General features: G+C 38.2%; 1 protein-coding gene across 1 annotated transcript in view; it reads left to right on the top strand.

The window, feature by feature from the left end:
• The first annotated feature begins 9,383 nt into the window (after window positions 1–9,383).
• Window positions 9,384–27,010, top strand: part of dgkb (diacylglycerol kinase, beta) — a 64,027-nt gene continuing 46,400 nt past the window's right edge. The window contains exons 1-9 of the mRNA XM_079640995.1: window positions 9,384–9,829; window positions 11,990–12,129; window positions 15,673–15,749; window positions 16,222–16,242; window positions 16,977–17,124; window positions 20,182–20,319; window positions 23,907–23,956; window positions 25,524–25,598; window positions 26,477–26,596. Coding sequence (XP_079497121.1) covers window positions 12,060–12,129; window positions 15,673–15,749; window positions 16,222–16,242; window positions 16,977–17,124; window positions 20,182–20,319; window positions 23,907–23,956; window positions 25,524–25,598; window positions 26,477–26,596 — 699 coding nt within the window. The 5' untranslated portion in view covers window positions 9,384–9,829; window positions 11,990–12,059. The remainder of the gene's footprint in view (window positions 9,830–11,989; window positions 12,130–15,672; window positions 15,750–16,221; window positions 16,243–16,976; window positions 17,125–20,181; window positions 20,320–23,906; window positions 23,957–25,523; window positions 25,599–26,476; window positions 26,597–27,010) is intronic.

Below are 27,010 nucleotides of genomic sequence, written 5' to 3'. Positions count from 1 at the left end.
AAGTTTTCTTCCCAGCCTTTTTCAACAACAGAAAATATCAACAAACAGACGTGAGTATCATGACTGCAATAACGTTTCAGTTAAATTTGTTTTTTTGCATTTAGCTAGCAAGACTTGCTAATGTCTTTAGCTCTAGCCTATGCTAAGGAACAAGAAGCTGGGTTTGAGTGTTAAAGGAAGCTTGTCTGAACAGGATGAACTGAAACAATGTACATTCATTTGCAGGTTACTTTTATTCAGTGGAGAAAGATGTATTCAGATGTTTATCTAGGTTGAAGTATACTCCAAAAACAAAGTTTAAAGTCCTGCATTCAAATCTCTTCTTGAGTAACAGAATGTACATATTACAATAACATACTTAAACTATCAAACGTATTAATAGAGCAGTAAAATCATCCCTGTCAGTATTCCACAAGTATACATTTACAAGATGTTTTAGTTATAATGCCACTGCTGCATAAATGCATGTGTTGCATTTTTCTGGTCTAAATGTTTAATGTTGTGCTAATTTTAGCTCTTTTTATATAGACTACTCTTGGGCTGTTTAATGGCTGTACGGAACCACATATCTCCACAAAATAGATTTATACATGAATGTAAGTCTAGCTTATTCAGCCTCGGAAGTAGAATAATTTCTTAGCACATAAAATAACACTTAATACTTCAGTCCATTCAAAATATGGAGATACAGTACTTACCTAAAGATTTGAGACACATTTAATGGAGTTAAAGTGTAGTATTTGTGGAGTAGAATTCAAACACTTCAAGTATCAGGATCATAAAGACAAATACAGAAGCAGTAATCTACTCTGTGAGATTCAGAGTGGGTTTACCCATTAGGTATAAAAGAGAAAAATAAACCCATTTCTCCCACTAGATGATAGTTTATTGACTGATATTTTTCTTTTCATTATCTAGTCCATTTAGTATGATATGAAAATATGAAAGGTGACCTTATAGTTACCGAATACAATTTTACAGGCAAATATGCAGAGTCCTTCTCTGTGCTGCTCGGCTCTTATTCTCTGCTCTTTAATGATCCACTGGGTTATTGAAGCGATCATCCGACCGGTGGAGAAGCTGACATATTGATCTCAGTGTGGAAGGATATGGCCTTCACCTTTACATGAAATCCTCCTAATGGGCGGTGAGGGAATTCTGCTGGGGGTCTCGCTTAATGGAACGAGGAAATGTTGCTAGAGAAAGACGATCAATGAGTGAACCAATGAGAATTAGATCTGGCTGTAATGTAAAAGAGGGCAACAAAACAAACCAGTGGTTATTTATTTTTTTACAGCCTCTGGTTTATCGGAAAATAGAAAGAATGAATTTTGAAAAACAATTTCATCTAAAAATGTAATCTTATTTCAACTAATGCCTAAGAATGGCAACAACTCTCTATCTCTGTCTCTCTCGTGATAAACATGTGGTTCTTTAGAGAATATGACAATGTGTGCGTTCATGGTAAAGAGGAGTTGTGTCAGTCAGTGCACCAGTGGCTCTTTGATGGGTGTACACAGCATGTAGACAGCAAAGCTTTCTGTACAGACATTCATGGTTCCAAGAGGATTCATTTTAGGGAATTTAAATGTGGCTATACAACATGGGTTATATAAGTGTAACCAGGTGAACAACTATTAATAGAGACAGTTACTGACAAACTGTTGTAAATGAAAAGCTGTCACTTTAGGAGAAGTGTTGACATTTAGAGATCCGCAAAGAGAGGCACACAGTGATGATGTCACGAAATGTAAAAAACTTGCTCTATCCTTTATGACCAGGCTACATTAGTAAGATGTCTCAACAAGTAATAAGACCGCTATCATGATGAACTAAGACGGTAACCATTGAAAACTTCCTACCTTCCTGTAACCTACAGCATTTTAACATTGTCTTTGTTATTGTGTCGTTATGCTAGTGTTAACATTAATTTAGTGCTACTGTTTCAAAGTACAGCCCCGCAGTTAGTATGGCTGTAATCTTAGTCTTGTAAGCCTTTTTTTGGACAACCTCTATGCTACAGGGGAATTTGCTTAGCGCCTTGGATACAAATTGGATTTGTTAATGATAAAAAAAGAAAATGAAATATGGCCAGACAAAACCACACTCAAAAATGTCAACCTACCGCAGAGAAAGTCAGGAGTGCAGCTCCTTTTCTGCTCCCCACGAGATGTGATATTCACATGCCAGTTTGATATCATCACAGCGCTTGCGTTAGCGTAAGAATGTATTCTGCTCACTGGGTCGAGTACAAATCACATCAGCAGTGTTCAGGAAAACGTTTGAACGCCCGAATGCTCCAGACAACTTCACCTTCGTTGTGCTGACGACTGCTTCAGTACTTGAGGGTAAATGCATGGTTGTGATTCACCTCATTAGTACACCTCAGTGCATTCACAACATTTTGAACCAAGTGTTGAGAAAGAAGTATTTTTTAAAACAGTGGCGTGAATGAGTTATGACTTTTAAAGCAAACTTTGAATCTTTTAATGTGTATCAGGGTACTCATCTTTTCAGAATGATAGGGGGTCATGGGCTAGTTAATAACACAATTTCCAAATTTGACTTACTTTTAACATTTCTGTCTACATTTTTTCACTGTACACCTGCATTGCATCATCATTTTCCCTCATTACAACTTACAAGATTGCCTACTACTTGTTTAGTTGGCATTTTCATCATTGGTGAAATGTTAAGTGACTTTAAAGTGGACCTATCATGCTATATTTGAATAATATATTGTAGGGCCATACCTATATAAGGTATATTTATACGTTTTTATTTTCAAAATACCGAACAGATCATGTATTTTAGCCATGCCTCATTTCGCTCTATTTTGCTCTCCTCCACCCCTGTCTTTACATGCGCTGCAGCTGACCACGCCCCCCTGCAAAGGAGGGGGCCGAATTACGAGCATCATGTTACCATGCTGTTGCCATGCCACGGCAACCTCTCATTCCCCTGATTGGTGAAGAGTTGGCCATATAGGCGGAGCTCCTCATCACTGACGTCAGACTATTTTCAAATCTGGATCAGTCCGTATCAGATCCGTTAAAGCCCCGTTTTTAGAGATTTGGGTACGGAGGAAAATAGAGAGGGTTGTGTTTTCTGACACTTGGTGAGTTCCCTGACACACCGGGGACACATATTCATGTATAAAAGACGTACAAAGGTGCATTTTGCATGATAGGTCCCCTTTAAGTTCATTTGTAATCACATTGGTTCGTCCCTTTTTTATGCTGATAAATAATGTCAAAGTGATTTTAAAGAGCTGTCAAGATAAATAAAAGTACAGTAGCCGCAGAGATTCCAACTGCATCAACGGAAATCTAAATAAGTCCGACCCACACTGCAGCAAAGATGGAAAGAATAAAAGAGCAGATTCTCAATTATATGTAATTGTATCTGTATGTCATCACATTTAAATGTGTGTTTAATCTACACATGTTAGTTGTATCTTTGTATTAACAGTTAAACCAAATTCACACTACAGCTCAACTTGTATGTCTGTGTGGCTCCCTCTTTTTCCTCTTTTCCTCATTACATGGCAGATGGGAAGAGCGAACAAATGTGATTTGCTCCCTCAGAGCCACAGAATGTTCCAGTGACTCATGCTCTGATAATATAGTTCAATGCTTTGCACCAACTGTCTGCAGGGGAAAGGAGGGGAGTCCCTCCACACACACACATATATATATATATATATTTTAAGCAATTTTAAAGTATTTTGCAGTATTTTCATACCTTCTCTCTAACCTGACATTGCAGCCTAGCACTCAACGAATACTAGGCAGGTGATTGAATAAGGAATCTATCAATAAACACTCTTACCGCCGCCAGTCAGGAGGAACATTTTAGAGCAAAGCTTTCAGCGCAGGTCTTTTATAACAAGGAAATTCACCATTGTTGATGTTTTAGACAAACAGTCCTCTTTCCGTAATGCATCTCACATGCCTGTAGTTCCTCACAGGCATGGTGGATGTGGCTGCGTGGTCTCTAGCCGACCCAACACTTATATGTAAGGCTCAAAACAGCTTTTTGTGCGAAATGTGATGACATGATTCATTGGAAGAAACCAGCTGCCATGCTAGGCAATGATAGGTGTGTTTGATGGAGACAATAATCTCACTGACAAGAAATAGGGGCTTTCAAAGTAAAAACTACATGAGCACTCCCCCAACGTACTCACACATTTCCTCAAAATGGAAGATGCTTGAGTCTAATTATTGAGTTTGTACGTCAGTCTTTTTTCTTTCTTGATGCTCTTTTGCTTCTGCCTGGGGATGTGATCTCAGTGCGGGAGACCCATCTGTCTGTTAACCAGCCAGCATTAGCCCCATCCCCACGGGAAGGAAGACCCAGGGTCAGCCTGTGTTGGTGCATGGCACAAGACCTTACGTAAAGGTCCCATTATGATCCATGGTGTTCTGCACTAGACTCTACACACAGGTTGCTATTTATAGCACAGAAGGCCAGAAGTGGTGTAGAAGTGATGTATCGACTGTGGGCAGCTGTCACAGTCAGGCGGGTTATGGTGGTGACACCAGCTCTCTTCTGAGTAACAGGCTGATTTGATTGGATTTTAGAAGTTGTAATGTTGATTTACATGGCAATAAATTAACTCTACAACCCATCTGCTGGTCATGGCAGACGATTCAGGCTGCAATATGTGCTCCATGCTGTAATCGTCATACATTAGAATCAGCTCTGGCTAACACTCAGGGAGTCAATACTTTACAATGTTGTGCCTCCCTGGCCAAAGCAAACTGCCACTGTGTGATGATGAAGCATTGTTGTTATGACTTCTCACATATTTTATATATACAATTATCTTAATACTGATTAAACCTTTAAGTTTACATGAGAAGCAGCTCAACAGAGTAAGACAATTCCCCACCGGCATACACATTTGTATCAATGTGAGATCTAAAGAAAAAGGAAGTCCCACTCCGCCTTTAGACGATGATCCAACACCTACAGCTTTCATTACTCATTTATTATTAATGAATTCTTCAAAATGATCATACACTTTTATTTCTTTAACACTTTACAGAAAAAGTAATCCATGGTGTCTTCCTAAAAACGATTAGAAGCAGTTTCCAGTTATGAATGCAGACTGTTTTCACCATCCATGTTGGAAAACCATTTTCTCCATCACTGACCTCAAGCAGTTATTGACAGCCTGCTCCAGGCATATGTGATCCTCTGAGAAAACACAGTCTGCAGACTCAGACTTTAATGATAAAGTCATTGTTCTGTCAGGGTAATGTATGAGTCCAACGTTCAGCTTTACCACCAATGTCTTGTGGCCTTAAAATATTGGACTACATTCCTGCTGCTACAAGTCTCGTTCTCAACACTTACTAGCTTAATGTTAGTACATGACACTGGTGCAGGCAGCACAAAATGAATAATGCACAAGCATTGAGCACCATTTGTCTAGCAAAGCAATAATCCCTTGTTCTGCAGTGTAGCCATAATGTTGTCTTACTGAATGCTCCATGGGTGTTTGAGAGGTGGTTTCAAATGGTTGAACTAATTTGCAGGGTTCAATTTTTTTGCAAAATCAAATGGGTGCTTTTACTTTTATCACCATCTTTGAATCCAGTCTCAACATTGGGTTTCTGTGCCTCAAGTGTCTTTTTCAAGAGGACATAGGACGCCATAACATATTTTCTCCTAAGAAAACATTCTAAGACTAAATTGGTTTACTTGGGGAGAAAATAATGTTGGGCTATGAGAGACCAAAACTTCCAATCTCTGAAATGCAGTACAGGAAAGTGGCGCAGGACTGTTAAACGTAGATTCTGTTTATTGAGACAAATTAAAAACTTTGATTTGAATTTGTATTGATGCAGCAGTTGCCAAGGAGGCTACTCCAACCTGCCTATAGTCTGCCTGACCCACATACACAATGACCTCAAGAGATCTCGTAAGGAAGCAGGTCTGACACTCTCACCAGTGACGGACATATCTGACATGTATCCTTTGTGTATGTAATCTCCATGTAAAACTGTATGTAATATCCATTTAAAACTGTGTATGTGATCTCCATGTAAAACTTTGTATGTAATCTCCATGTAAAACTGTGTATGTGATCTCCATGTAAAACTTTGTATGTAATCTCCATGTAAAACTGTATGTAATCTCCATGTAAAACTGTGTATGTAATCTCCATGTAAAACTGTATGTAATATCCATTTAAAACTGTATGTAATCTCCATGTAAAACTTTGTATGTAATCTCCATGTAAAACTGTGTATGTAATCTCCATGTAAAACTTTGTATGTAATCTCCATGTAAAACTGTATGTAATCTCCATGTAAAACTTTGTATGTAATCTCCATGTAAAACTTTGTATGTAATCTCCATGTAAAACTGTATGTAATCTCCATGTAAAACTGTGTATGTAATCTCCATGTAAAACTCAACCGCAAAGTTTTACATTAATATAGAGTGGGCTCGGACTTTATTGTGTATATCAAGAGCTGGATGTATAATGTTGGTTTAATTAGTACAGGCTGTCTTTCTGTCCACATACAGTAGAGACCGTCTTATTGCCTAAATGTAGAACTTTATATATGGGAAAACTAGGACAGAAGACAGAACATATAATAAAAAGACATTTCAGAAACACAACGGTAGATAGGGAATCTGAATGTTGACAGTTACATGTGAAGGACATGTCAATACTTCAAATACCTCTTCCTCTGTGACACAAAGGTTGACGCCCACATGACCTACACAGACGACCCGGAGGCAACGCTAAAACACAAATGTTATGTGCACACTGATTAGCCGCTACCCAGACAGACTGCCAATATCTGGATCATTGTTCAGCAATCTTTCCTGAAACTCAATCCATGCTGAGGCTTGTGGGTCAAATTAAACTTAGGATCCTGTAGGCGGGAAGTTGCATAAAACGTGTGAGCAATGTAAAGGTTATCTAAAGGTGGGCTGGTAAATGAATTGAAGACAATACGTTTGTTCCAGGAAGCAGCATGCTAAGGCCCTTTTATCCTTCCAGACTGGTTTGAACCTTTATATATACAGTCTATGGTCTTAACGCCAAAACAGCAGAGCAGAAACTGTTATTGAGTAACCTTTATGTCAACGTCAGCAAGGTTTTGCTCTGAACATATAAACTATAACTATATAACTAGTAAAGCTCAATGTATATTTTATCTCCAAATGTGCAGCTGGAGGTTAAATATCTGGCTCATGGAAAACTAGACAGTCATTGGGAAGTTCAGAATAATACCAATACAATTTAAAGATATTGCTACTCCAACAATTTAACATGTATAATAAATAAACATAAAATAGTTTAAACACTATTGCTTTTAGAGGTGTTTGGACAACACCTTGTATGAACTAGTTTGTTAGAGGCATAGTGAATCCTTGTTTGGTTGATGGCAAAGGATCTCACTTTGACACCTGGATTTCAGTCAAAATGTCTCCCATTAACAATATAGATGAACTTTTTGTGACCTTAAGGAAACTATATATATAGAAAGAAGACATATTGAATCTCCATGTTATGTTTGGAGTTCCACAGGTTCAGTACTTGGTCCATTACTATTCATCGTTTACATGTTATCTCATATTAACTTCAGAATTACCGCAATGTAAAGTACGTTTCGGACTAAACACTATCTTTCCCTTTCCTAGAATAAATACTGTGAGTGCCTAACAATGTTGTGTGTCATGCTAATTTGCTCTTTAGCATGTACTATATTGCAAAAGTGGGTAATTTTAGAATAAAAACAATTCATTGTAAACAGTAAACATTTTGCTTGTGTTTTCTGTTTAACATTTTTGCGATGTACATGTTTTCCCTATTATTATTTTAAAATATTGAATTTGTGTCGCATAACGTCTTTCTCAAAACAGTGTGTGCAATTGTTTAAGTGTACAGTACGGGTGTGATTTAAATTATGTATATTGTTACTAATATTTTATTTTATTGATTTGTTTTCAGATTCATTGATCAAATGAAATGATATCAAATAAGTGCTATCTTTTTTAATTAACACTGTCTTGTCCAGTTGTCTTAAACTATCTGGATCTGCTTAAACTCCTTCTGGATATATCTTTATTTTGTATACATGTATATTTTTATACACACTTAATTGGGTTGAAAAGCACATAGTGTTTTTACTGCTTGAGAATGTAAAGGCCCCTGTGGGAGGGTTGTGATATTGGGCTATATAAATCAAATGCACTGGACTGGGCTCATGTGTTGATGCTGTGTCTCTACCCTCTGACTTCATTACTATTGATTGCTCTCAGTGAGGCCACCTAAGAATCTGAGCTCATTTCGATATGTGCACTCATCATGCATTTCTGTGGATGAGAGAGTGGGCTAAGTGCCGAAAATGTCATGACACTGTTTGGAATATCAATGATGGAAGAACACATTAGCCTCAAGCAGCTTTATTTCTAAACATAATTTCACAAAAGTTATGTTTTTTTACCCTTTGAGACATGGCGATTTTGGTAAATGAAAATAAAAATGAGTAATTTCAAGCCCGAGTGGATCCTAGAGGCGAACAAACATTTTAATAATGCGCATTTCACCTCCTCATCCCCTGTCCCCGAGGACATATGGCCATATTGTAAGAGGGGACTACAATAGACGTAAACAATGATTAAGCCTTTTTCTTGAAATCTGGACACTTACGCATCATCCTACATTTGCGTTGTCACTCAAAACTGTAGCCTAATGTCGACCTTAAATATAGCTTCGTTGATAGTAAACGTGGAGTTTTGGATTCCTATTTTCCAAAGATCTAAACCAGAGATTTCTGCACATTTTAATATGTTGTTCTCAGCGTAAGGTTTTTATAGGTATTTTATTATTGAGTTCACACTCACAGTGAGTGTGAACTCAATAATATGTTAGCAATCACAGCATGCATACAGTGATAGACTCACTGTATGCATGCTGTGATTGCTAACATACCTCATGTTTTGTGTCCCCAGGAAATAAGATGGGGAATAAAGAATTGGTTACAAAATGTCCTGTTCCACCTCCTGTCCCCCTTCATCATCTTCATCCTCTTTCTCTTCTCTTATTTGTCCCCATTTCTTATCTTTTCTGCTCTCGCTTTGCTTTACTCCCGCCCTCTACTCGCTCTGTCTTCATCTTCCTCTTTTTCCCGGCTTCTCTTAGGGCATCCCACAGGTTGCTGCACTTACCGCCTGTCGCGTTGAATGCTAATGCTGTCGGTTGATGCGTGCCACTGTTGAGTAGAGATGGCTTTAAAGAAGGAGGGAGGGGGCGGGGGGAGTAGTAGAGGGAGACACACAGAAAAAAGCAATAGAGCCGAGGATCTAAGGGCTTTTTTATTTCAGAGCAGGGAGGGGGAAGGAATTGAGAGAGGGATGTGACGTGAGCGAGCGGGAGTATGGAAACTGATCCTTGCAGGCAGAGCAGTGTTGGATAATTCTGCTCTCCCTCTTTCTCTCTCCCTCTCTCTCTCTCCCCCTCTCGCGCTCTCCCTCTTTCTCTCCCTTGCGCTCTCACTCTCTCACCACTATACATCCCTAGCGAAGCTGCTCTGACCAGAAAAACAAACACCATCCACATACTCATACTCTGACATGCAGCGGAGAGGGCTGCTGCCTCTGCTCCCTCGTCTCCTCTCTTTCACACACAGACTCTCACCCTCTATCTAATTACAAACACCCACTTCTGCCCTGCAGCTGACAGGAGACCGAAAGAAGGATACGGCAGTAATGTGGCTGAGGAGCTTCATCTGAAAACATCTGCCTGGAGGACTCCTCCCTTCTCCTCTCTTGGTGGTCAACCCCAGCTCTGCAGCAGGTGAGCTTCATGTTGATACCACATCTCATTCATGGTGCTGTATGTCGCAGTGGCCACTACCTATTATATCTGAGCGGCATGGCATCAGTGATGTTTGAGCTTAGATCTTGTGTCAGTGTGGTGAACAGAGCATGGATCCACACTGAATATACTCACTGGATCACTGGAGGACACTGATCCATGATGACATTTGTGGACATGGGTTTGATTGTTGAATGGATGCCAGCAGAGTGTTTTGAGGATGCACTGCAGTTACAACATTGGGTAGAGAGAGAGGATCATTACAGTGCAGTGCATGGCAGGAGTACTAGAGTCACAGATATTTAAGATGAATACAAAGATTCTCTATCAGCTCCTTCTTTGGCTTTGTGTACGAAACCTTGAAGACTATGCAGAGTGTTTTATAGTTTCAGCTCCAGCTGCAGATCAAAGTTTATGTGAGGGTGGCTGATTCCTACGCACCCAGCGTGTTCACACAAAATCAATGGTGGCTGCAAATTGTACCGAGTGTTGCTTATCCTTTTTACATTGTGTCAATATAATACTAATGTTGCCTTCTTATTTTGTATATATTTTTTTCATGCAATTATCCTTTCATAAAGGGGTCCTTCAAGGTATCATGTTGTACCATCAGGAAAGTTTCTGCAAATGTATTCGCCCATGAATTAATAAACACACGCACTTGAATAAACAAAGGCACACAGACGTCCAAGCTAAATTAGACACATCTATAACTCATCAATGTAATTTATTTTCTCACACACGTCCATCCACCTCACGAATGAACATGACTACTTGTTGATTTCTGGTTTCAGAATACCTTTCACACTGGAGATCTCACACACGCACACACACGCACACACACACACACACACACACACACACACACACACACACACACACACACACACACACACACACACACACACACACACACACACACACACACACACACACACACACACACACACACACACACACACACACACACACACACACACATGTGACAGCTACACAAACTGTAAGGGAAAGCCTTGATGTTGTACTCATACAGTATGATGGGAGCTCCTCCTCCACAACAGCTAACACTTGATCCACGCTCCTGTATTGTGCACGATTCTGTTTTAAACAGTCGCTGCATTCCTGTTTTGGTTCTGCATAATGAATGAAACCTTGTTTAAATAGCTTTAATTGTATTTTAATAGGAACACTTGCAGCTTCTAATTTACCTCTAGTCAAACACTACATATTGGACTCGGTTAAAAAATACAAGTAACAGCTGACAAACTGTTGATCGTGTTGTCATCATAGCAACCAGTCAAGCTGAGGGAACGTCATTTGAAAAGCAGCACCATTGTGACTATTTTCAAACAAGAACCCTTCCTCTTACCTTCCACTTGCTGCCAACAATTCATGATGCTTCACCCTGAAAACATCCGTTAAGCCGATGGTAGATTTGGGTTTTTATGTTGGGGTGGATCGTTTCTTCAGAAATGTCACCCACCTCACTCCCATATTCTTTTCATTCCTCTGAATCACAAATAATCCTGTACATATGTATACTATGCATATTCCAAGTGTTATAAAGTAACAATAACGTAGACTTTATGTATATGTTATGTACATAGGTCAAATGTTCTCAGAAACGTCCCATTATGCGATATGCCCTTTTCTGTTATTACTTGTTTCCATCCAAAAAATGGTCTCCATAAATGTTTAATTATGTTGAATTCTGTAGTCATCGGTTCTGCTTCACATAAAAGTCAATGCCTGAAATGTCCAATCGTTACAACATCTATCAAAACATGGCGATCTAGACACCAAATCCCATTTTGGCTCTTCTTTTGCCAAGTATTGAGATGACAGCTACAGACAGAGGCAGGGAACTGGGGAAAGTGACATATCAGTGTTTGGGAATTGAGGCAAAATGACATTTCGAAATAATTGTGTGTATTGATATATCTAGAGTTTTTTGGACCTTTTACAATATGGAAAAAACACAGCTTATTGCAAACAAGCTCCAATTCAGCCATATATAGATTAGTTAGGTGCATCTGTATTTGGTGAATTTACTGTTCTTTTTCATTTTGACAACCATGAAGTAAAAAGAGATTTGTGCCGCTGTTAATGGGCAATGATCTGATATTATTTTTTTTCCAGAGTAAAACTCCCCGCTGTGTGTTGCTGCCCGGGGAATGCTCGACTGACGGACAGAAAAGGCCTGAACACGATGAGCAGCCAGGACAAATGGGTCACACTGACCCCAACTGAATTCGCCTTGCTGCAGGATTACACTCAGTGTGAGTAGGACAAGGACTCTCTGTTTGTGCCTGGCTGTGATAAGGACAGAATGTATTTTTCTAGGTGTCTCTTTGTACGTGTGATCATGTTCTGCTTGAATGTGTCATTTTACAGGTGTTATGATAATCAGGAATCCATTACAGGTGCTCAGCTCCAAGTAATCCATTTCATCAACCAGTGTTTTCATTGTAATGTGTGGATCTCAGAACGTTGATTTCAAAAGGTTGATTTCAGGGATGTCTTTGACCACTTTTTAACTTAATTGATCACAGATTAAAAAAGCAGTAACGGGCAATACCAATAACAGACCCTCGTATTTATCGTGCAGCATTGGTTACTATTGTTAGGACACATTTTAACATATATAATAATTAACCTGTAACAATAAAAGATGAGAAGTGACCACTGTTAAGGCAGGCAACAGGTGCAACGTATTCACTTCTTCATTTTCAAAACTCTAAATATTACTCCTGGAGCAAATACAGAGCACTCCATAACAAATGGCACATATTCACTTCATCAGGTTGGGTTATTGGAAAGTTGGCATGATGCCAATTTCTGCCTTTATATCTCCACTAATCCTCTCTTTACATTGAGAGACATTAACAGAACAATACATACAGTACATTCTCTCCGATAGCATCAATTCACCCAGTTAAAAAATATCAAGAGAATTTCTGTGTCTGCTTTAAAACTACATTATGACTTAATTCCCTGCTTAATCTCAACGTCCCTTCTTCTATTGATAAAATGTTGTCGTCGTAATTTCACACTGCATGTTCGTCATGCTAATGTAGGTAGCTCAAGCTGCTGAAGCATGTAATCTGTGTGGTACCGCCTTAGCTCTGAATGATTAATTTGCAACCCAACAAATGGCTCCCCTGCTCAGCAGACTGTGCTCTGGATGCCTGGAGTTTATGTTACGCTCCAAGATGTTGACACATTTCATCATTTGAAATGGTACCAAGGACGGAAAATATGACGATACCTAGCAGCCTAACTGTGGGATGTTGTGCATCACCCACACATAGTTTTGGACGGACTTTGAAAGTACAAGTCGGAGTAAATTGTTTTGCAGGAAGAAAAACAATGGAACTCACTGTGACAAGAAATAGTGTTGTTGGTGTTTAACTTTTATATATCCTAAGTGCTCTTTGTACCAGGCTGTAGACACAGGGTGGAATATATTACAGAGCTATTTTCAGTGTCAAACATGATACCTTCAAGATTTCAACTACTGCACCAACTGGCTATAAATATTAATAATTGATGCTCTTCACCTAAGATCTCTAGTTCCACTGTTTTCCTTGGTAATGACAATTCTTCGTTTTAAATGTGCTATGCCTTGTCATACATTGTCAACATTGTTCCACATTCACAGTCTTCGAGAGCCAATCAGGTTCTGTTTTTTGTTTCTGTGTTTTTACATTGTTTTGCTTTGTGGTGGCTAAGTAGTTTTTGGAATCAAACAAGTAAATGTTTCATAGTCGTGAGGTTTAACAGAAGCGTTTAGTTGTGTTGGAATAAAAGGCAGGATGAAAAAAAGCACGGCAGTAACAGAGAACTAAAGAGTCTCGGTGTGGTTGCACGCCTGCGTGAAGGCGTGTGTGCACGCTAGAAAGATTTGGATAATCATGTTTCAACGAGCTCCGGGCAGCGCTTTGTGCACTGTGCAGCTAAAGGTTATAAAATATCCCATTCTCTGAGCAGCAACAATGGGCATCACATTGCTAGCCTCCCCTCTCATCTCGCCTCCTACTGAATGTCTCCCTTCGTTCTCATTAAAGTGAGCCGGGCCCACTTTCATAACATTTTAATAGCTCTGCACCGAATCAGACACCTGAGATCTATCTCACAACAGTTAGACTCTCTTTGTCTGATATAATTGCTAATGTGTGTATTATGTAGCCCAGTGCTGCTTCACAGAGGGAACATTCTTTTACTTTCAGAGCAAGACAAGATCTTCAGTGTGTTTTAGAAACCTAGAGAAATGAGTCATGTCCTCTGACTAATGTGTGCCACACAATGGTTTCATATTTAGCCTGATTAAGAAAATACATTGTAATTCAGCTGTGGCTGGTGAATGTGACAGGCAATCGGTGGATACGTAATCACTCTGCTTCGTAATGGGTCTGTGTAGACAGCGTTCTAATAAAGGTGGTCAATAATGATGACACACACAGTCCAATGCGAAGCAATTATATCTACTCACTGTTGGTCAAATGCATACTGAAAAAAATCAAAGGTCCCAAGCCATTAGTGCCTGAGGCAACACATTGTTACAGCCAACACAAAGCTGTTAAGAGGAGCTCAAAAGCACATCTTAATGGATGCAGAAAATCAGCTTCTAATAATGCTTTGCAACTAATAGACCTTTAGCAACAGATGTATGGAAAGTTTAATATAGTGAAATACATTATGTAACATTAATGATACACTTTTCCCAACTTTGACTGATTTTGAAAATAAAATAATCAACAACTACAGTACACTTTCCTTTTTTACCTGCTAGGTTAAATCCAAATGCACCAGCTAATTACCAATCAGTGACACGCTTTGCTGTTTAATGAACAGCAATTTTAGATGATGATGTTTTGGAGTACAGTCACAGCTTTATCCACGATAGGAGCCAAAGATCTGCGTTTCAGAGGTGAGAGAAAACTAAGCTAATATGAAGCACTTCTAAGTTCAAACCACAGCTTTGTGAAGGGTGAACCAGGCCCTAAACTGCATATGAAAATGTTACTTTTAATTAACTTGTTACATTTATAACCTGGTATCTGTGGTGCAGTAAATGGATTCAGTAGCGGGAAGCCTAAACACTCTGCAGTAATAATTATCACAGCAAATCCCTCAATGCTCAACATATTTTTTTGTCTACTGAATGCTAAAACTGTATTTTTAAAACAGGTGAATTACATTTGACATTTTGGTCACCTACCGGTCCGATTTTCATTAAATGTATAGGCGAGCATAAAGCAAGAATGAAAGTCAGAATCACGTGGCGGATGCACGCAATACTTTTCACTCGTGGTGGATAATAATGTTATTCTTGTGTAATAAGCCTTCCTGCATGATTACCTACAGTATGGCAGTTTTTGTATATTTTGATACCATTACTTTGGTTATTTTAATCTTGTATGCATTTGAACGCAGTTTGTTTTTTTACATTGTGTTATTGCTTTTTTTTATTAGGATTGAATATTTGTTCAAACTGTTTTTCCTAGGTGGAACTTGTTTAGCCTGTAAGCTAGCATGTGCTGCTGACATGAGGTGACACAGTAGTCAACAGCATAAGGTACTTTTTTTCATATCTGACTCATGAGTGGGAGGGTGTAACGCAGACATTATGGTGTTGCATCGACAGTAATTACCATGACCAGGTTTCAGCAGCTCTTCAAAGTGTTGACAAAGACCAGACTGTTCTGTGAATACATCTTTATTATTAAAATACAAACTCAATGAGAGAAGAAGCCAAACTTTGTAACAGAAATGTAACACAACACACAAATTACTACCATGTCCTCGTTTTTTTCCGTCAGACTCCACCAAGAAGCTGAAGGATGTGCTGCAGGAGTTCCATGGAGATGGTGTGTTGGCAAAATACAATCCAGAGGAGGTACGTATGTACAGTTTATACTTTATGTGCCTATCTGCATATTCCTAAACATTGAGAAATAACATTATTGTATATGTGTTATTTTGGCATAAATATGTTTGATTTTAAGAACATAGCTGTTAACAATTGTACATACAAATGTTTAACATTTCCTATTTGTTTGATTATGTATATTTAAGGTTGGGAAAGAAAGTACCATAATCTCAATCCACAGTGATCAGTGCTTTTTAGGTTTACACATGTAATCCACTATGCATGGATTGATAATTGATGCCAGACAGTTATTACCTCTTAATGTCGTGGCAGTTAATCCAGAGAACTACACGTTGCGTTTTTTAGGGTTTTCACATGCTTAGGTGTAAAATGGACATTTACTGTAGCACATTTTGATATGAAGCCATGCAGTTTTGTGATAACTGCATGAACCATAAACCTGTTGGGTTTCTTTCTTTCTACAATGCTGCGGATTTAGAAGCACGACATCCTCAGCCAGGTAACGCTCACCTCTCACTTTCAATTGTTGTTGATGTGTTTGCTCATACTGTATGGTGTCACGCTTGATAACTCAACACAACGGTCAAGAACAAAAACATGTTTTCAGAGAGCAATAAAGTTAACGGCATTCATAGAGAAATGCATTTATATACAGTAAACAAATGCAATCTTGTCTCCTACATAATTAGGTTCCTATATAATTGAAATACAATATTTCGTTTGGTTTAGAGGGAGACATGTGTGGTCCTTGGATTATGTTTACAGTTTTAAAATGTGGTTGATGTTTATTGAAACAAAACTAAAATATTTGGTTGGTTTTTAAAAAAACATTAATTGGTTTTCATGTTGTAAGCCGGCATTTGGTGGACTTCCAGTGACTTTGACTAAAGACATGAGACAGTCAAAAATGTGCTTTGAAATGTAATTCACAATGCAGTTTGTTTGTATGGGATTATTATTTTTAGGAGACATTACTGCTGTAATGTGTTTCTTGAATCTAAATAAATGATAGGTAAGACCACAGAACATAGACTGCAAAAACATTGAAAGCACTCTAACAGAGCTTCACCACCCACATCAACACTCTTTCTGAGTGCATAAACCTGTAACAAGAGTTTTAAACATTTAGCAAGTGACCGCAGACGTCACCCCCAAAAGTAAAACAATTTAAACTGCAGCTCAGCTCACCATGACAATCAACATGGTCTGTTTTTATCATGTTTTTTTTTCTAGGATATCGACTTTGAGGGCTTCAAGGTCTTCATGCAGACGTTCTTGGAGAGCGAACTCCCCGAAGAGTTTTGTCAACACCTCTTCATGACATTTAGCAACAAGGGTCCCAAACCCAGTCCCTCATCTTCTGACAAACCCAGAGTCTCTGGTGAGTGTTAAAGGAAGTATTTACCATAACAAACCCTCAAGCTGTTGGTGTTTAGTTACTAATATTTAAATGAAATCATTGCAGCATTTGTGGCTAAAGTGCAACCAATGTGTCTGTCCCTTATTCCATAATGCTCCAACAGCATTTCCTTAGTGACTTTTTGGTGATGATTTTTTTCTTTACTGTGTAACAGCCGCAACATTTTTTTGAATCCGTGTTTTGTGCCATCGGATAATAACAGATTTCCTGCCAAGTTTAGCTCGGTGGCACACAATGCAATTTGTTATGTTGCGGCTGCCAATTGTCTTGGCTTCGGTTTCCTTTGTTTACAGTATTTACACTTATATTTGATTCTGCTGTGACAATGAGTTATCGATAATAGAGACAGCCTTCCCCTGCATTGACTCTTAGAACATACTCCAAACATCCCATTGTGTCGGCCAATATCTCAATTCTGACCTCATATCACCTGTAATGTAATTTTTTTTAATTCTTAGCATTCACTTTGATTCTTGGTTGTGTTTGAGGCTATTAAAGGAGCTTCTTACACTGTCCAATGTCTGCCTATTGATAATGACATACAATTAGTGCTGATGTTATGAGTGTTTTTGCATGATGTGCAGATGACTTGGGAAGTAGGACACATGTAAAGCCTGAACACTAATCTAATCTCACAGGCACAGGATGTTTTGTAGAATAATGATCAAATTCCTTATAAAAGACAGCAAACTAAAGCAAGTGGTAATATGGATGTTGCATGACCAAATGTTTGCTTAGGGTTAAACAGCTAACAGTCACCTGTGTCATGAAACTAAGAGGGTGCAAGGAAACGTGTCAATAGATCTCACAATATTAAATGTTTCTTAACAGCACAATAAGCAGGTGTTTCCATGATGCTGATAACTGCTGTAATCAGCTACAGACGAGGATGTACTGTGTAAAACTGTTATCATTAATGTATGTTAATGTACAACACAACACACAGATGCAGTAATTGAAATAATAAAATGGCCTTTTATTGCTTTTTGGTGTGCATTTACCCCAAGCTTACAGCAGCAGAGATTGCCCTGTCAGGATCAAAAGCAGCATTTACCGTTCAGTTGATGGAATTGCAGAAGATTCTCCCTGGGGATTGAACAGTACATTAGCACATAATGTTGCTACAGTTCAGCTGAACATTTGTAGCAGGGGGTTTTTACCTAAAAACAAGTTGCTGACATTTGATAAAATCAGTGTTTGACCTGCAGTGTAGCAATGAATATACTAGCATCAGTTAAGCATTGTAAAGAGATCAATGCAGGACAATTAAAACTAGTAAATCATCCTTCGCTTGCATATTCTGAAATATAATTTACAAACACAACAGGCACATCCGATAAAACATTTTTAATTCCTTTAATACATAAAGGTTTTTTGTTTCAGAGATAAAACCTGCGTGTCACTTCTATTTCTATATCTTACATAATGTAATACAAGATATCTGCATATTTTCATGATGGGTAAATATTCGGCACATTGGATATACAGAAAGTCTCACACATTTTTTATATCAACAGAAAATGAAATTAATGTAGACTCGGCACATCACCTAACATGATTTGTATTATTTGCATTTTTTATGTAATGCACATTGTTTGCCCCTACCTCCCAGAGCATGTGTTGAGCTGAGTCAGTGCATCCTGCTGTGAATGTGTTTATTAGGCCTTATTGATCTAGTTTAAACAGGAAGTCCTCACACCATGGAGCCCAGATCCTCATCTGAGTTCAGATGGGAGAACTAACATGTCCCGTCTACCATAAACTGCTCAGTCTGCACACAGGAGTCTTCTTTTTACAACGTTAACAAGAGGTTTATTTCCCAATAAAAGCACTTTAGAAGCAAACGGTATAATAACTTATTTTATGGCTGCTGTAGCTGTGTATATACACTGACTGTAAGAAAATGTTAACATAGCTGCTTGTATTAAATATGTCCTTTCAGTCATTACCCAAAACACATGACCATAGTGAGTACTGGAAAGTAGACTACTAAATGGAAAACTTTAATCTTAGGCTGAATGCTCCTCTCCCCCATAACAGTCCACTGTAATCTCAATTGATACCTGCTTTTATGGGAAAAAGCTATTTCAAATGCACTCAAAACTGCTAAGAAATAACAGTGGCCTTCTTATTGTCATAATCCTTAATAATAATTTTGCAAATCAGCATGTAGACTAGAGTCAAAGCTAACCTGTTTGTGAGAAAGAGAAAAAATACATTTGTGCGCAGCGTTTTCAAAGCACTCGCTGGAGCAGTGACTATAAATCTCGTTGTATTCTGTACAATGACAATAAAAGCTTTTGAATTTGAATTTGTACCCCGGAGAAGTTGCTCATAACGGCGAGATGAGCATGTATGTACATTTCTCATTTTTCTTTTCAGTTTGTAATTCTATTTTGCACACCTGTTTGCCATTGCTAATGACTATACTTACTGTGTTTCCATATTTAAGCCTTGGGCCTGTTGCATATTTTATGAACCCGATGAAGCAATTACTCTCGTCAGTGGTATTAAATACCAACACAACACAAATGCCTCTTTCTACCGTGTGTTGCTCATGCAAATGGGACCACACAGTTTTTGATATACCACAAAGAAAAACTAGTGACGTAAGTGCCAATAAAAAAGCTGAATGCAGTTTTAAGCTAGGACCTTTAGTAGATAGCTGACAACAAGCTGATGTACATTAGCCGGTTATGTCAGTTTACCAGAGTAAGGAATCAATAGGAATAGCAGCGTTAGTAATCATGTATTAATCTTTACTGTTTGAACACAATGAGATCAGGTTGAAAAACGGTAGAACAGTATAGTTCTATAATCCATTCAAATCACTTGTAGGAGTACAGCCCTGATTTAAAAACAAAGACTAAAACTGGACTGTTTGTTCGCCTTTTGTGAACTGGACACCCACCATTGATCAATCTCACTGTATGACTAATGTGGTGCCAGCATGTTGTTGAGCTAACATTAGATGCATTGTGGAGGATGTTTTGACCTTTCATATCCGTCTCACTGCAGGGCTGAAGCTGATGAAAGGCAGCTCGACCCCTCTGAAGACAGTCGCACTGCCACAGCCTCTGGATACGGTGCAGCTGAAGGACATCGTGTGTTACCTCTCGTTGCTGGAGGGCGGGCGTCCTGAGGACAAGCTGGAGTGTGAGTGTCCCCCCACATCACAAGGCTTTTGGCTCCTATGCCTTTATACATTGAGAATCTAGAAAGTCAGTTTTGTACAGTCAAGTACAAAAATCCAGGTTTATGAACTGCAGAGATGAAACACTTGGAGCTGAATAGAAAAATAGAAAGATAAAAAACGCAACCACCCACCTGAGCCACTATAAGGGCAGGAGTAATGTCACTGGTTGAGTCAAACCTCAGTGGGTGGAAAGCAGTCAGGTCAGACTGAAGTCCAGTGAGAAAGACAAAGGGCAAGAGAGGACAAACCATGAATCTTTTCTCTGTTGCATTGTACAGTAAGGCAAGGCAAGGCAAGGCAAGGCAAGGCAAGGCAAGGCAAGGCAAGGCAAGGCAAGGCAAGGCAAGGCAAGGCAAGGCAAGGCAAGGCAAGGCAAGGCAAGGCAAGGCAAGGCAAGGCAAGGCAAGGCAAGGCAAGGCAAGGCAAGGCAAGGCAAGGCAAGGCAAGGCAAGGCAAGGCAAGGCAAGGCAAGGCAAGGCAAGGCAAGGCAAGTTTATATAGCACCTTTCAACACAAGGCAATTCAAGGTGCTTTACAAAAATGAAAGACATTCAGACAAAGGCATTTCAAAACAGTAAAAGATAATAAAAGAAACATTAAAAGAAAAAATACATGAATACAAAGTACATGAATAAAAAAAGTACATGAATAAAAAGTTACAGTGCAGTTTAAGATATGAATAGTTCACACAGAAGTTCCACTTTACTGATGAACAGAACGGCTCAGTTTTAATTAAAAGCAGCGACAAAACTGCAAAATTGTAGAACAATGCTACCATCTATTCAAAAATATTCAGAACATTTGGTGGTATTGGTATAAAAACAAGCAATCAATGGAATATGGCAGTAATTATATTTTTTCAGATTTTATGAACAAAACTAATTAATTGGATTGAGGAAATAATCCTGTGATAAATTACAATTCACAATTTTACACAAAGCCAGAGTCCTTTTTTATAGAAAAAATAATGAATGAGGTGGAGTCTATTCTGTTTTGAACTGGGCATACTGAGTGTGTTATAGGAATCAAAGGAAAGTAAGTTTGGCTTTGTTCTTTTTTCAAAGTTTATGTTCAGTCAATGTAACTCATGGTTGGTTTGGTCTGATCTGCTAATGCAGCATCCAGCAGTACTACAGTTGCTATGGTTACATGCTGTATGATATAACTTTCACAGTTAATGAAAACATCTGTTTAACTGTGTAATCTGTGTTACAATGGTGTAAAAGGGCATGCCAAACAGACACCTTTCACTATGGTTAGTAAGATATTTAACAATTATACATTTCTGTCAATCAATTAATCAACACATCGTTTCAGCAGTACTTATATATACTGTTGGGTAGTTTATATATAACAAAATGTATTTTTTCTTGACTCTTTGCAAAAACTAATATTTTTAGCTGGTAATTAAATATTGTAGTAGAAATTGCAATATTTGCCTATGAGATCATGGAAAGAAAAGACTCAAGTTAAATGTGTATATACTGTAAGTACATTACCTCACTTAGAGTACTTTTCACCGCTGAAAATGACTATCACGTTACATGTAAGCCTGGATCAGCTTTCCTAGCCATCCCTCTTTGCTTTCAAAGTCTATACATCTTTGGTCCCAAATAAATAAAACCACTGGTTTGAAAAAAGAAAAACAACTACCTTGTCCAGGTGCTGAGAATTATATCTCAACACTTCTTAGTCACACATTGGACTGGCTCGGGTACAAAAGATTGAAACAACATAAATTAATCAGAAAAACCCCAAAATAATAATATTTATTAAGTGTATTGTCTAAATTTACGTTGGTCCTCAGCTGTGTTTAACTCAAACATTGAATTATTTTCTTTCTCATCTTAAGTTGTGAGAAAAGTAGGGAACGCTGATAATACACAGTCATCTTATTTTGTACCAAACATATATTGGATATTTTCTAAAAACAATCTACCTTGGGATTTTGTATTCATATTTATTTTCCAGTGAAATATTGTCCAGGTATCTTCTTCTACCTGTTCTCTGTCGTCGTGCATCTATTTGTGAGGTTATAAATTCTGAGTTTCAGTCTCTGGTGTATTTTGTTGTCAGCAAACTCATGCATTCAAACTGGGCCTTTCTTCCTCCTGTTGTTTTGTCTTACAACCAAATTTGGTTTCCTAATTTTTAATTACCACCATTTACACTTATCTTTATAACTTTCTTTGGAGACGATCATTGCAGCTCCCATTAAGTCTCCCTTCTCAATTGTTCACACATCTTCCCACATCTCTTAATTGCGTTTATCACAAGGTAACATCACTTAATTGGACATCAGACCTTTTTCTCTGCGTAGCTATAATTCTCATCCATTCTCTGAATTATTGAGTAGAGTAGCTCTCATTAAGCTCAAGGATGGTTAAATAATTAAACTGATGCTGCCTGTGTGTTAGCACATCATGGATTTAACTATGGATGATGTCTTATTGAGCTCTTCTCCTGCCTGTATCCCTGCCTCTCAAACTCTGCGAACACCACTGTTGGTATTTTATCAGGCGGACAGCTCCCTCTGCTGGTTAGTTTAAGAACTGCTCTGGTTTCAATACATGCTGTTTGTGTTGATCGCTTTATCAAGATCATCTCAAATGAGCAGATTCTGGCAATCCAGCTCAGATGTCTCCATTGTTATTAACTTAAACAAATACAAATATGTAATGTAACTTGTTCCCGTGCAGTTTCCCTTGTTTCAGGTACTGTACTTATAAACAAAGAGTGACAGTATATTGAAGCAATGGAGAAAAGGCTGAATCAAGTCCTATATTCAATGAAACCATCTTTTGTCTCTTAAAAAAAATCATAATTGTATTATTCTTATATTTAATAGAAATGATTGTATACATGTAGAGAGACATATATTTAAGTTAAATCAATATATATAGATTTAAGTGATTCCAATTAGTTTTTTCTTTCATGAGAGCCACAGAGAAAACTATTTTCTGCTTTTGTACTGTGGACAGAAGTAACAATTCTCATAATTTTTACTAAACCCCCAAATGGTCGCACCCACTCAGGAAACTGGCACTTAGCTCCTCGTTAGTGGCCTGACGAACCTCCATCTGACGTCAACTCCCTGTGGTGTTAGACCCTCCTCCCCTCTGCTGCACGTCAGGCAGGATGGGGTGTGGGGGGGGGGGGGGGCACCTCTTAGAGCAGACATTAGTATGGAAATGATCTGCGGCCAGGTCATGTTGTTCTTATTGTCTAGATTCTGTTACATACAGACTTTGAGGGTGTTAACGCATCACTGTGATGTAAAAGGTAGAGCCAATCACAGCTGAGATGTGGGAGCTGTCTGTTTCCATGGAGACACTTTTGAGTAGCAATTGGGAGACACTTAAAGTTTCAGTATAAGGATGTTTTGTATTTACCTGCAGTGAAGTGCAGAGAGGGGAAAAAAAGCAGTTTTATGGAGCAGTGAATTCTGTGTTTCTCCTGCCTATAACTGCTCTGTTCACTAACCCTCAGGGTGTAGAGCACAGGCTGTGTATGCTACAGATTGACATTTTGTTTTTTGTCTCCACAGTTATGTTTCGCCTCTATGACACTGATGGAAATGGCTCTTTGGACAGCTCGGTAAATAAAAAACTACTTTCACTGGGATTAATTTTTCAAAAAAGCTTAATTGAACCTGATATTACCCCTGATTGTGATCAGTGATCAAGTCATGTCTAATGGGTTGTATTTCAATGTGTGCTCTCAAGACACAAATTACAGTTATGACAGGATACACTCTCCTGTCAATTATTATCACTATGTGCTGATTATATTCTAGATAAAAAAATAAAAAATATAGAATCACAACTTCTTCACAAACAGTTTCCTGTCCAATACTTCCAACAACATACATTAAAAATGTGCAGATAATTATTATGTTGATTGATAAATCATCAGCTTAAAGGTGGGGTTTCTCAAACTACCTACCCCACCTTTAAGAGTCATTTCATCTTCGAGGGTTTGCGTTCCTTAAGAACATTATAATTGTTGAATGTTAATGATTTGCATAAAAATATACAAACCAACATGATAAAAATACATGAGCACTTTTGGTGATAATAATAATAATAATAATAATAATAATAATAATAATAATAATGAGAAATCATTTACTTAAGTGCTGTATGTCGGCGCAATGTTGAGGTACTTTACTTAAGTGTGTCAATTTGAAGCCACTTTATTTCTGCTTAACTACAAATAAGTGAAAAACATGGTACTTTTCACTTCACTGCATTTATATCAAGATAACTTTTTAAAGGTACATTTCTCTATAAATTAGTATTGTATACTCTATTATTGATTCAATTACTCATACTTTTTATAAACCATTAACCATGACAACATTAAAATGCTGCTCATTCATTCAAATTCAAATAAGTCCAATATATAGAGTTCATAATGTGGACATTTTGCATAATGAGTACTTAAGTTGTCTTTCTACTCTTTGTACTTGTTAGTACTTGAGGGGTAAATAATACTATTACAAACACACAAATCCTTTGCTACCATTCTCTACATTTTATACTTCAACACATGTTTAGGAATATGACATAAGAAAAAATATCAAAGAGAAAAGTTGTGAATGAAAGCGCACCAGTGCTTTTGTGTACAAGTATAGAAAGTGCATAGAATGGATTGATGGGTTAACTAGGAGGGAGAAAGGGTGGGGTGTGGGGAGAGATTTTGTAATGTACTCTATTATTAGTATCCCATTATAAGCTGGTATAGGAAGTGTAGAGAAAAGAGGACACAGAGCGCTCAGAAATATTCATTGTGTGTGACCCAGATGTTAAAGATAATACACATAATAATAATAATAATAATACCATTTTGTTTTTTAACATCTTAAAGAAGTCCAAGTGCATCATGGTGATTTATTATCCCAATATCAAACCCTCCCCCCCCTTAAAAAGTAACCATTGTAATTAAACCGTCAGCCTCGGAGCTCTTCCCACGCTGCCTTTGTTTTTCTCTGAACAACTCTTCTGTTTGGGAGAATGACGTTCCTAACCTACTATTACACACTGTTCATCAGTCTATTCACGCCAAAGACATTAAAGGACATCAACTTGTAAGGCTGCAATACACAGAAAGGTAAATACAGTATTTTTGTGCCTGTAATTGACTGTCTGTGGTCTCGCCGCAGGAGCTGGAGCACATTATCTCCCAGATGATGCATGTAGCTGAGTACCTGGAGTGGGACGTGACTGAGCTGAAACCAGTAAGAGACATATTTAATCCCAGTTAACAGAAATCAGTAATGATGGGAATTTGAATATAATATCCTGTCTGGCAAACCTCTTGGCTTGTAACCACACGCCTTCTCAGCAATCTTAGACATGCTTCTTTCACAACAATGTGGCAGGAGTTTAGCACAAAGGATGTTACTGAACATTATTTAAGAGCCGTTAAAATCAAAATGACAAGTGGGTATAGTATTGATATGCTCATTAAATGTAGTTTCCACAGAGTTTATTTCATCGCCACGTTATTTAAGACCAGATTACCAATATACAACGTGGAACTGTGAAAAAAATATATTATTTTTTTAAAGGTCACCTATTATGCAAAACTCACTTTTTCCTGTCTTTTATACATAAACATGTGTCCCCTCTGTGTAAAGACATTCTGAAAGTTTCAGGAAAAAAGCTTCGCTCACTTTTTGTCCTGATCCATTTATATAAAAACCTGTCTGAAAATGAGCTGATCAGATGTTGACCACTTTATGATGTCATAACGATTTTTTTGGCTTGTGTAACCATTAGCCAATTACCAACCAAGGTAACCCCCCCCCCCACACACACACACACCTTATCACCTGAATCTCCTCCTAGAGCACCATTGTGTTCTTTTTAACCAAATATCTCTCAGAGGGGCGTGGGGAGGGGCTCCTTATTTTCATCTAAAGTAACAGACAGAGAATCAGCAATTTTGAAACAGGGTTGAAACAGAGAGGATTATGGGATGCTGCAATGATCTGTTTGGTGTTTGGAGCCAAACACTTCAGAGACATGTTTTGTTTATATCTGAGACCTATAATATACTGATGAAAAACAGAATAATAGGGGACCTTTAATTTTGTCTTTGTGTTTACTGTAGATCCTGCAGGATATGATGTCGGAGATAGACTATGATCGCGATGGCACGGTGTCACTGGAGGAGTGGATCCAAGGAGGCATGACTACTATCCCACTGCTGGTGCTGCTGGGCCTGGAGACGGTGAGGCCACAGAGAGATAGGGATACCACTCACTTGTAATGTTACAAGAAAAAAAGTCTTAGAAAGGGCTTTTTGGATACAAATTGGATCACCTTGATATATTTGCTTCCAGTTTTGACACAGCTCTTTCTTTATCAGTTGAAATCTCATACATGTATTGTGAACCTGGAGTATATTCAAATAGTTTCATTTTACAAAGTCAAAACATGTACAGCAGCTTTTATCGGTTGTATCCATTTTACAATAACCTAACAATATCAAAATGTTCATTTATTAAACTAACAGTCTACAGTCATGATGAAGAGTTGTATTTAGAAACATTTGTGATTTGTGCTCAATGCTAACATCAGCAGGCGAACATGGTCTTCAAGTCTAGCGTTTTCCCAGCAAAGGCTGATATTAAATGTTTTTTGT

This window comes from Notothenia rossii (genome assembly GCF_949606895.1).
Source record: "Notothenia rossii genome assembly, chromosome: 7".
NCBI classification, from domain to species: Eukaryota; Metazoa; Chordata; class Actinopteri; order Perciformes; family Nototheniidae; genus Notothenia; species Notothenia rossii.
The sequence above is the reverse complement of the archived record's forward strand: the minus strand, read 5'-3'. Positions and strand labels throughout refer to the sequence as shown.